This window comes from Medicago sativa, chromosome 8, assembly GCF_051527215.1.
Source record: "Medicago sativa cultivar Bolivia chromosome 8, Bolivia_mono, whole genome shotgun sequence".
Classification (NCBI taxonomy): Eukaryota; Viridiplantae; Streptophyta; class Magnoliopsida; order Fabales; family Fabaceae; genus Medicago; species Medicago sativa.
In genome coordinates this window covers 25,580,765-25,593,154 of record NC_140756.1, presented here as the reverse complement: position 1 = coordinate 25,593,154, position 12,390 = coordinate 25,580,765, and the positions used below count along the sequence as shown (strand labels likewise).

Genomic DNA, 12,390 nt, shown 5'->3' with positions numbered 1-12,390 from the left:
ATTTCAACTACGGGATTTACTTTTCCCACCCTATGGCCTTCTCCCGCGCCCTGTAAATTTTCCAAAAATGCCCTTGTGCATTCCGGATTATAGAATCCGGATTGCATTAGCACCATGAAAAAAAGTATAAATGATAGAATTTTGAATTTTGGGTGTAAAAATCATGGAGCAAATAAAAAAAAACAGTTGAGCAGGAAAAACTTAACAGGAGTTTGACATATATCAACCTTGGATCATTAGTGAATATATATGCTGAAAGTTATTATTTTTCGCTTGTAAGTGTGGTTTGTTTCTGCATATCTCATAATTTTTTCTAATATGCATATAGATGCAACATGCAAATATCATTCGTCCAACGCTGCTAAAAGGCTCGTTCACGTCCATAAAGTATCTGAAATTGGGTGGTGTGAATTTCAATGATAGAGGAGAACATTTGTATATTGTTAGTGCACTCCAATGTGCTCCTGGCTTGGTTGAACTTATTATACAGGTAAACATGATTACCTAAGCTTCTTAGCTTATTTCTTATTGTTGTATTATGACACTTTAATTTTTACACTTCAGAGTTACATCAATGTTTCTACCGTACAAGTGTCGGATCATTCAGAAGAGTTAGAATGCAAATTCAACATCGTTAAGGACTCTTACTTTTAAAGTTTGTCCTGGTTCTAAGAGTTTAGATGCACATAGAATTTTAGAAGACTTGTCACATATGAAAAAATTGGTGCTGGTGCATTCCGGATTATAGAATCCGGATTGCATCAGCACCATGAAAAAAGGGTGTTTAGGGGGTTTTCGGATTATGTAATCCAAAAAATCATGTAACGCACCCTATTTTTTGAGATTTCCGGATTACAAAATCCGGAAAAATCCGTAACTCATTTTTTTCACCCTTTAACAAAAGAAAACACTATTCCGGATTATAAAATCCGGAAACTCAAGAGCATTTTTGGAAGAAAAAAATAGGGCGCGCGAGGAAACTCATAGGGTGGGAAAAGTAAATCCCTTCAACTACAGTGACCTTAGTAAGAGTGCTTGTTTACCATTAGAGACCTAACTGATAGTAAGTATGCAAAGTCATGAACCTAACCGTAAGTTTGTATATAATGGAAGATTGATTTTGTACAAAAGAGATAATTAGATGACATCTAATTATCTTTGGATATTCTCTACCGAAAAAAAAAACTTTTTCTTTTTTTCATTAAAAATATTAATTAATGATTGATTCAACATAAATGAATAGTTCATTTAAGTCAACAAACTACTTTTAGAAATTGTTTTTTGAACATATACCATGTATGATTAGTAATGGAAAAATAATCTTTCAGAAAAGGTCATTCGAAATGACTATTTTTTTTTAACTCATACATTCCAAATTTTATCAAAAAAAACTCATACATTCCAAATGAATTGATACTCAACTAACTTTTTATTTTGACTAGTTGATACTCAACTAACTTGTTGAATATAAATAATAGGATCAGAAAAGAGTTCGATTGTTACAGGCTTGTTTGGAATTGTTGAAATTAGCTAATACATTTTCAAAGCCATGAAAGGGGAGCTTGAGGTTTCTTTGCTCAGGGCCAATGGTCATGCCAACAATGATTTTCTCAGTAAGTAGTAATATATGCAAAATTATATAATTACTATATTTCACTCAATTTTATATTAAAATATTTGATTTTTTTATACATGAATTATTTTCTTAGACCGATTATTATTATATCTTTATATAATGAAGACATTTGTGGTTGAATTTGGAACATATCCATGAAAAAAGTTTTTTTTTTGTTTTTTGTTTTTTCGACATTGTAATTTGCTTGTCACCACGACATAAACTAAGCTACTCAAATGAATCAAGTTCTTATTTCTTGATAAACAGAAAGAGTTGTTTAATATGAAAATATATGTTTGAAAAAGTTGTTTAATTTTGTTTCTCAAAGTTATTTTAACTGGCAAGATAGTTTTAATCATAATATGTTGTCACCACATAATTAAACTTAGCAATTCGAATTTATTTTCTAATGGTTTGATTCTTATTTATTTCTTGAAAATTAATCAGAAAACATAGAGCCGTATGTCATTCTTAAGTATGCTGGCACACAGGTGAGAGTCAGCGGTGTAAGCTATGCACCAACAGGTACATTTTTTTCCTAATAACTTACTTTTTTCTATTCAGTCTAGCAACGAAACTCACACACACTAGATATTGAGAATTGTGACTTCAAACTCACGTCCTAACATATTAAATGCATAGCAATTACGTACCACCCAACTATCACTTACTATGCAACATTTTTATTAATTTGTCATTTATAACCTATAAAGCACGAACACTCCTCACATTAGGTGTGTCTCGGTGTCTACACCGACATGACACCAATAAATATGATTATACTGAATTATGTTGTTTTCTCAAATTATTGTTGATGTTGGCGTGTCGGTGTCCGTGTTGTGTCTGTCTTTGTGATTCATAGTTTATAACATAATTGTCTTGGTAGTACCTTACTCAACTTTTATTATTGTCAATAACAGCTTCCGGAACTTACCCATGGTGGAATGAATTTTTTTATTTCGATGTTATTACTAATGGTATTAATGTATTTACCATGGAATTATATGACAATGCTACGAAGAAACGGATTGGCTATGCAGAGTGAGTTTACTTTTTCAATTAGCTTAACCTACATATACCTTTCTTTATGTTTATTGATCAACTAATTGAAAGATTAATTAATATACATTATTTCTCCTATGCAATGCAGCATTCCTTTAGATATGGTGTTCTTTGTGGATACCGTTGCAGTAGATGCTTACCAAATAATTAATGATGATGGTGTATATGCTGGTGATATTTATGTTGCTCTCACATTCACCCGTGAGAAGGTAAATTCATACAACTTTAGAGAATTAAAAAATAATAATTTAGTAAAATAATGTTTTTTTTTTTCATTTATAACTTTTTTTCTTAAATTTGTGTCCCCATTTTGAAATCAACATTCAATTCTCAGGAGGACTAAGGTGCATGATAGCTATGATGGAAGGACTTGGAATACAAGAAAATTATGGTGGATGCAAATGATTTATTAAATAATTGAATTTCATGAATCAAAGATTTGTCTTTACTTGTTTTTTAGAGCATTATGCTTAGTGTTTGTTAAATTGAATTTCGTGAACAACATTGTTGTCTCTGCTTTAATTTCTTTAATACTTGCATTTTTTTAAAAATGGTTTTGAAAATTAGTTAATTCTATTTCATACCCCAAAAGAAAACCAAAACATCACCACTTGAAATTTCTGCATGAAACACAATGAAAACCAATTGGTTCATGGTTGATGCATAATTCTATCAGGAAGAGAAGATTATAAGTGTATCGTAGTTCCCATTCTTTCTGTATGTCGAATGCTATTTAACTTGTTAACCATGTTATTTATGACGGTTTTTACGGACATTGTTAATGAATAATCTCCTGTAGAAAATATAACTTACCATATTTAGTGGAGTCTCTCTATTTCAATCATGTTTTTTTTTTATTCACAAGAGCAAACCAAGAGCTTCACCAACTTCAACAGTACACATTGGAGAGAAATTCATAGGTTTAGCAAACACATATACACCATTTTGTCACGTAAACAAATTCACATACCATTTCGATTCTAAATAGAGGAAAAGGATGCATCTTGATCCTACCCGGTTGCGTTTTTGCCACGTATAAGAACCTGCTGTTCCATGAACTGTGCGTTAACCCTACGTGGGAACAGCACGCGTAGAGTTACTAGCAACTTGTTCAGGTGCTATCTGCGTGCGTGAGTTTGCTGCCACCCACTCATCCATAAGATGTCTTGCTCTATACACAACATGAACACACAGTTCGTTTTCATTTTGCCAAAGTTTAAGATTGCGATGCTTCCAAATACTAATAGAATGGTAGCCATCCTCTCTTGAAGCTCAACCTGCAAGTTGTGAATCAAGGAAAAAATGACTTCATCCGTCGAGGCATTACTATGGATGGCGCGAGACACTGCATCCCAAAGTCGATGCTGCCACTAGATATGGGGCAACAAACTCCTTTCTCTTACAACCGGACTCGAGTTGGCAAACAACCACGACACATTCTCCATATGAGATTTTTGGTGGTACCTTTAACTTTCAGATAAATGAAGTTATTTTTTAAAATTTGTAAAAATTAAAAAGATTAAAAAACCAAAAGTATTCTTTAAATAGAGAAATCAAACCGTCCATACTCTTTGCCTATGATTAAAAATAAAAAACACCGTCCACAAACTATCAAAGCACATGGTGCCTCAATTAAAACAGGCTTGACTTTATAAACCAACATAATTTAAAAAAATAATAATAATGATTGGTGAGATGGTGGATTGAATTGGAATATGCATATGTATGTAAGCAGAAAAAACAAGGCTTAATAGCAGTTTTCGCCTCCTAAGAAAAAACTACAAAACCGCCCTCTAAGTTTTGCAACTGTAGCACTTTTGGTCCCCCAAGGCAAAAAATAAAAAATAAAAAATAACACGTGGCACCTCACTTAGGGTGCCACGTCAGTGTAGACCGAGTCAAAATTGACCTTGGAGGCCAAAACTACCACAGGTGCAAAACTTAGGGGGCGGTTTTGTAGTTTTTTTTCTTAGGGGATAAAAATCGCAACTTTAGGAAAGTTAGGGGGCTAAAACTGCTACCAATACATTGAATCTTCAAAGTGGACTCCACAACGTGGGGAACAAAAGTTAAAATCATGATTTGTAGGGGTGTCCACATTTTAGTGTCTCAAATAAGAATATAAAAAAAAAAAAACAAATAAGTATATATATTATATTGTATAGTTATTTTTTTACTGATTCAGGCCTTTTCTGGTCAATAATTCAACCTTTACTTCAACTTTAAGAAACATAAATATATATTAGAGAAGCATCTATAATCAAAAGTTCTTTACCATTTAGAATTTGTGTCCAAACTCAAAGAAAGATGCCTCGTGGAACTCTTGAAGTTATTTTGATCAGTGCTAAAGGTCTTGAAGACAATGATTTTCTATGTAAGTATTTCTATGTACTATACATAGGACATGTGAAATTCATGTATTGTGTAGAATTTGTATATGTTGATGATTTTGTGTTTTTCTTTGAAATTTCTGCATGAAACAATGGATCCATGAGTTTGACTTTCATTTTTTGGATAAAAGTTCATCATGACCTGAAAAATAATTTGATTATTAAACTAGAGAAATTATTCATGCTAAGTTGGTCTGATCTACATATTTATTGTTCATAAAGCTTGTTAATTAAGTATATTTTTCTTTTCTAATTGAATTAGAGAATCAATTTAGGTAACTTTTTCTTTGTTAATTTCTTTGCTTATAAATTGTTATAACTATAAATTGTTAATTATTCAAGATGATTATCTAATGTTCTGATCTTTGTTCTGTATGAAAAGCTAGCATAGATCCTTATGTGATCCTTAGTTACAAAGCACAGGAGCACAAGAGTACTGTTCAAGAAGGTAAAATTCTGACAAACATAAGTAGTATTGATTTGGTTATTTGTTATTTTTGTTCTCTAGTGGCTAATTTGATTATCTTTTTATGAATAATATCAGGTGCTGGATCTAACCCTCAATGGAATGAGACTTTTCTTTTCACTGTTTCTGACAACGCTTCTGAGCTCAATCTAAAGATAATGGAAAAGGACAACTATAATAATGATGATAATATTGGAGAAGCAATGTGAGATTAATTTTTCTTAACTTGCAAATTTGTCTTTGATTCATCTTTTTAGGTTGAATAAATTGTACTATCGACAAGTAAATCGACTTTGTAACTGTAATTTAAAAATACTTCCTCCAGAATGAAATATAAGCAAAAAAGTAGGTGAAAAGTAGACTAAATTTTTAGCCACATACGTCGACTTTGCAACTACCACTTTTGTTTATATTTCATTCCGGAGAAAGTAAGTGTTAAAGTTGGATTCTCATTGAAAGTTGGTCTCTTAAACTAGTTTGTTTAAAAATTTACACCTAAAGGAGGGCACAAAGGAAGAATTTGCAATTTTTGCATACTAATTATCCATTTAGATATGATTTAAAGTGCGTCCTTTGAAGTTACATAGTCAAACTCTTACCACTGACATCTCGTTCAATTTTGACATACTAAATATTCATTCATTTCTATCTCTAGAATTCCTTTAGAAGCAGTGTTTGAAGAGGGTAGCCTTCCAGAGAATTCTTACAATCTTGTGAAGGATGAAGAATATTGTGGAGAGATTAAGGTTGCTCTCACTTTTACACCTGAGGTAATAATTCTACATAATCTCTTTTTCTAATATTTTTCTTCATAATTGTATGTCTATTTTTCTCCCTATTAAAATGTACTATCAATTATTGGTTGCAGAGAGATGATGATCAGAGTTACAATGAAGAGGAGGAGACTGGTGGATGGAAACAATCAGCTAGTGACTTTTGAAGTGAATGAAGAGGTTGAGACTTGTGGTGGATTTACATACGGCTCTTGTTAACTAGTGCCCCCGGGCACTAGTTAAGGAAGTAAAACAAGAAATATTTGTATTGAAAACATCATCTTTTACACTTTTTAAACTTTGACCACACAAGTTTCAAGATACTCATATATACTATATTTGGTTTCCTTAACTAGTGCCCCTGGGCACTGGTTAACATTTTCCTTTACATATTTACAAGATCCATAATTAGTTCTAAAAAAAAAAAAAAAGTATATTTTGAGAACATTTAGGAACTTTAATCATTGTGTTTTCTGGTGTGGTGATATGATAGTGTTCTGTTTTGCTTTTCAACCCATTGTGTTCAAGTAAACTTTGTAAGTTCAGATTGTAACCTAAGAGGGGGGGTGAATTAGGTTTATAGGAATATTGGTTAATTTTTCAGAGATTAGTGTTCTTGATAATTTTTCCGGTAAATAATGATGAAGGTATGAATGCGGAAAAATAAAAGAGTAAGGGAAGAAGAAAAGACACAAGAGAGTTTATAGTGGTTCCCCTCTAAACCTTAGGGTCAGTCCACTCCCTTCACACCCCGCGAAGGAATTCACTATGTTAGAATCTTTGTTACAAGCAATCTCACCCCAAGACCCCCTAACAATCTTTCTAACATAAACACAAGAAAGAAACCCTCTCTCTTGATTACAACACAAACACCAAACACTTTTGGTGGACTTTGAATCTTCCCGAATCAAAGAACCTTTTACAACAATCACAAGATAGCACCCCCACTATCTTAAACAATAATTCTCACCAACAATGGTAAGAAACTTTACAACAAAGTAATTGAAGAATATCAAATGTGTATGGCTGTATAATCTTATCAATATCACTATTAACAAATGGACTTAGTGCTCAGAAAACTTTTTAATAAATGTTAAAGTGTAAGCAAAGTTTTCCAAACAACTTGAATGAAAGTTTGAAAGCAAGTGATATTGAAAATGTCAATTGAGATAATGAAAGTTGTTGTGTGTAAATTGCTTTGATTCTCAATTGAATTTATAGAGGCTAAAAAGATGTTTATGAAATGATACTATCTTTCAAAAAGAGTTACCAATGGATAGAAACATATTTAAAATGGTATCTATTCATACAAATGAGAATGAAGTGCATATAAACCAAATGTGGCCGTTTTCAAAATAAATTAAAACAAGATAGCCGTTAGCTACTTAAAAAATAGTTTATGCATGGTATTAAGCCAAATAGCCGTTGCATATAAAAAAAAAAAGATTGTTGCACATAAAACCAAATATAATATAATAAATTATTCATTTGTATAATTGATCACGTAAAGGTACAATGAAGGATTTTCAATTCCATGATCAATTAATAAATTCATAATTGATTATAGTATATTTTCAATACTTCTGCATGCATGGTAAAGACTATTTTTAAATATGCAGATTTTCAAAATCAATTATGGCTTTTTATACAAAAACATTTTAATGCAAAATCACATTTAAATAAAATCATTGTAAGTGTGTGATTTATTTTCAAGAGATTTTAGTATTGCATCATATGGGACTTAGAAAAAATATTTGTAATTATTTTCTGAGCATTCTAAGTTGTTCCATAAGTTAAGAATGATAAATCAAAGATAAGGACCATACTTACAAAAATATAACTATGAAGCTTAAGTGCCATTGTCTTCATTCTTCAAATTGAGCCTCCATGGTTTTTCTTCTTTTGTGATGTATGTTTGTTATCATCAAAACCCAGCCAAGTCTAAGAAGGAAATCTTCTTCACAAACTTCTCTTACAATGCTACATTAACAACGAGAAATCAAAATCAAATTACTTTTCAAATGAGAACCCAAGAAAACTCAATAAATATCTTAATCCATTTTGTTCAACCTATTACTACAATCAAATTCTTGCTCATACATTTTGTTCAACCAAACACTGATATTTCCGGTGTTTTACAAATTGTGACAAAATATAATAATGAAAAACTCTAAAAAATCAAGTGTGAATTTTTTTTTAGTCAATTAGTATAGTGGTGAGAATCGCACACCTCAAGTTTGGAAAAGTGTTGCATTACGGATTTGAAATTGGGCTAGAAGTTGACTAGCACTTACCGTATCAATTGTGAATTAATTTTACAAGGTGAGTTCTAGATTATTTTTGGAATCTGCATAGCATGCCAAGTTTTAAATTTTTTTAGAAAGATGAAATGACAACAGTCATTAGGAACTCTCACACGCATAAGTGGATGAGTCGTGGTTCGAACTCTGGCCAAGACGTTCGGTATAACAATTTTAGAATTTTTGTCAGTTGAGTTAGAACTTGTGAACATAACAATTTTATTAATAGTAATTTTCATATCCAAACTAAACAAACCAATCTGAAACACAACAACAAAAAAGCATCGTTCATTTTTCGAAATGTTGTTGTTGTCACAATGCACATGCGAGTTTTGTAGTACGAACCTATTGTGCCGTTTCTTCACCAAAAAAAAAACTTATTGTGCGGTGCTGATGTAGCGATGGCAGCGGGTATCGACTGAATATAAGATCAGGATGGCGGAGAAATGGAGGTTGTCGTTCATTAAGACAACGGAGGAATCGAACTTGGAACTTGGCGCACCTATGCCTATGAGAAGACCCTTCTCTGCATTCAAGAAAACTTCTCTTACAATGTTATGCCGATGCAGGTTATTTGTCAGATATTCATAATGGAATACAACCATTTAATTTCATGGAGATCATATGTGAAACAAACCATAATAGCAACATCATCAAATCATGATGAACTCTTAGCACTACATGAGGTGAGTCAAGAATGTGTTTCGTTAAGGTCTCTAATTCAACACATACAAGCGAGTTGTGGTTTATCTATCGGGAGAATAAATGCGACAATTATTTATGAATATACTACTGCATTTATTGCTTAGTTGAAATGTTACATTAAAGGAGATCGAACTAAACAAATTTCTACTAAATTATTTTTCACTCATGATCTTCAGAAGAATGGTTATATAAGCATTCAACAAATTCGTTATTGTGATAATCTTGCAGACCTTTTCACACAGTCACTCCCAAGCAGAGTTTTTGAACAACTAATAAAAAAAAAATTGGCCTTCGCCATCTCAAAGATGGTTGAATTGTCGAGGGGGAGAATAAGTGTAGTCTGTAAAAGGATATTGTACTCTTTTTTCTTCACTAGAAAAATTTTTCCATTGGATTTTTTTCTAGTAAGATTTTAATGAGACATACATCCAAAAGAGTGTTAAGAATAATTATGTTAGTGGATTGTCTATCCGTAGTCTTCCACCTTCATATAACCTCAATTAGTGAATGAATAGTTAGTGGTCCTTAATTACTTTAATTACTTACTTGCTCATTTTATGTCCTATAAGTAAGACTCATATATGTTAGTGTAAAGATAATACATAAGCTTTTATCTTTAATCTTGTGCCTATAGTTTATTTTATAACATAATCCATATTCTTTAGTTTTAGTTTCCCTTTTATAAAAATCATACTCCACTCTTGCAATGATTCAATGAATGTAATTATTATATAAGAAACCCGCCACCTAGATATGATAAGCAATGGACAATTTGCCAAAACACATGGTGCAGCATCATTTAGAACTTTAATATTTATAAGATAAGATAATATAACATTTGTATTTTTATAAGAAGGTAGATTGTCTGTATAAACCAACATAAACAGACGTTAGTTTCTAGTTTCTACTCTAAGGAACAATGATTGATGTTGATTATTAACATCAATCACATTTTTTAACTCTCTAGTTCATAAATTCCTCAAAAAAAAATAATAAAAAACTCTCTGGTTCATAAAGAAAGGGAAATAGTAACATGAAGTTTGGTCCAAGGATAAATAAAATTTAGATAAAAATTATTCTAATTGTGGATTGAATTTATTGCTCCCAACCGATTTATTGAAGTTCATCAATCACATCATTTTTCTTGAAAAAAATAAATCAATCACATCATTATGTATTTATATAAAATAAAATGGTGGAATGAATTGGAATATAATAATGACATAAGCTATTTAGGGTACATATTGTATATTGTACGAATGTTATATATTAATCAGTTGTTAGATTTATATTATGTTGGAGAGATCCAACTCCTTATTCCTTAACTCAAATCATTTGAACTACTCAACACCCGAAACAATTTATTATTTCGGATAAAAATACTAATTAAAAATAAAATATAGTTGTAAAAACAAATATCTTAATACAACTATATAGTATATATTTTTTTTTTAAAAAAAACTACACAATATAACAAGTTATATTTTTTGTCAAAAAAACTTTATAATTTATACTGATTTATATATCAAACAACTTAAATATTCACTAACTTTGAGTAAATTAATTTTAATTTTCAATTTAAAATAAATTTTATTAAACATTAATCAATAAATTAATTTCTTGAGTAAAAAAAAATAAGTACGCTTATTTCCCGTGCTTAGCACGGGTATTACACCAGGAAAATAATATAAAGTTCCTTGATATTTCATTGAAAAGGTTGCATTGCATATATACTCTTGCTATCATTTTTCTTCAGGTGTTAATATTAATTTCATGACTTTACATTTAATATGCAGATCTGCGTATAGGTGACGATGACTTGAAGAACCTGTGTTTGATTGAAATTGAAATGTTGCTTCAGGAAAACGGACGGTCGCTTACTGACTTCAAATCTATGCCCAGGCCAAACGCAGCAGACATGCCAACTTTCACAACCAAGCTTATCGTTGATGAGCTAAATTACAACAAAGATGAACTGGAAAAGACACACACTGATATGTTACTAATGAACAAAGATGTGTGCATGACAAGATCATGGAGTATGTTGGTTCTGACGACGGTAGATTCTTTTTCTTATATGATTATGGTGGTACTGGAAAAACCTTTATGTGGAAAACATTGTCGGCTGCTGTTAGATCGAAAGGGTTATTTGTATTGAATGCTGCATCCAGCGGTATAGCGGCTCTTCTATTACCAGTGGAAGAACCGCACACTCGACGCTGGCAGTCCCTATTGAGATTAATGAGGCAACATCGGTTACGATGGAAAAGGATAGTCCTAGGGCAGACCTGGTGCGTGCTGCAAAGTTGATAATTTGGGATGAGGCTCCAATGATGCACCGATGGTGTTTTGAGGCAGTTGACCGATCATTGCGTGATATCATGTCCAAGATTGATCCCCTAAACGAGTTTAGACCTTTTGGTGGAATGACAGTAGTTTTAGGTGGTGATTTCAGGCAGATATTGCCTGTTGTCCGAAAAGGAATGAGGCAGGATATTGTTGATGCCTCAGTCAATTCATCAAAGATATGGGTTTATTGTAAGGTGTTGAGGCTTACTGTTAATATGAGATTGGGTGCATCTTCGATACCTGCAGATCATGAAGAAATTGCTAATTTTGGCAAGTGGATACTTTCAATTGGAGACGGCAACGACGCTTCGGATGAGAATGGTGAAATGAAGGTAGAAATTCCTGAAGATTTGCTCATATCACACACAGCAAATCTGTTGATGTCACTTATAGAGTGTATCCCAATTTGAATGGTAACCTTGGTGACCCCCTATTTTTCCAAGAATGGGGAATACTCGCACCAACGCTTGATTCAGTTGAGCATGTTAACGAATATCCAAGAATGGGGAATACTCGCACCAACGCTTGATTCAGTTGAGCATGTTAACGAATATATGATGTCACTTATTCCAGATGAAGAGAAAGAGTATTTAAGCTCTGATTATGTTTTTCGATCGGGCAAAAATTCTGATGTTGAGAGCGAGTGGTTCACTACAGAATTTCTTAATGGTATTAAGAGCTCTGGAATTTCAAATCACTGGTTGAAACTAAGGGTGGGATGTCCAGTTAT

At 32.1% G+C, this 12,390-nt stretch overlaps 2 protein-coding genes across 3 annotated transcripts; both read left to right on the top strand.

The window, feature by feature from the left end:
- Positions 1-1,471: 1,471 nt before the first annotated feature.
- On the top strand, positions 1,472-3,179 carry LOC146897897 (16 kDa phloem protein 2-like). Of its 2 annotated transcripts, none has more exons than XM_085735520.1 (5): positions 1,472-1,613; positions 2,072-2,140; positions 2,536-2,656; positions 2,766-2,886; positions 3,012-3,179. In XM_085735520.1, the coding sequence occupies exons 1-5, from the start codon at positions 1,550-1,552 to the stop codon at positions 3,018-3,020; spliced, it is 384 nt and encodes a 127-aa protein (XP_085591646.1). In that variant the 5' UTR covers positions 1,472-1,549; the 3' UTR covers positions 3,021-3,179. The 2 variants fall into 2 exon arrangements, with proteins under 2 accessions (XP_085591646.1, XP_085591645.1); XM_085735519.1 differs by having other exon boundaries at positions 1,476-1,613; positions 2,063-2,140.
- A 1,771-nt stretch (positions 3,180-4,950) lies between these two features.
- On the top strand, positions 4,951-6,819 carry LOC146897896 (elicitor-responsive protein 3-like). The gene is made up of 6 exons (XM_085738513.1): positions 4,951-5,051; positions 5,450-5,515; positions 5,612-5,738; positions 6,189-6,303; positions 6,402-6,512; positions 6,699-6,819. Exons 1-5 carry the CDS (start codon positions 4,985-4,987, stop codon positions 6,471-6,473), a joined length of 447 nt encoding a protein of 148 aa, XP_085594639.1. The 5' UTR covers positions 4,951-4,984; the 3' UTR covers positions 6,474-6,512; positions 6,699-6,819.
- Positions 6,820-12,390: the final 5,571 nt, after the last annotated feature.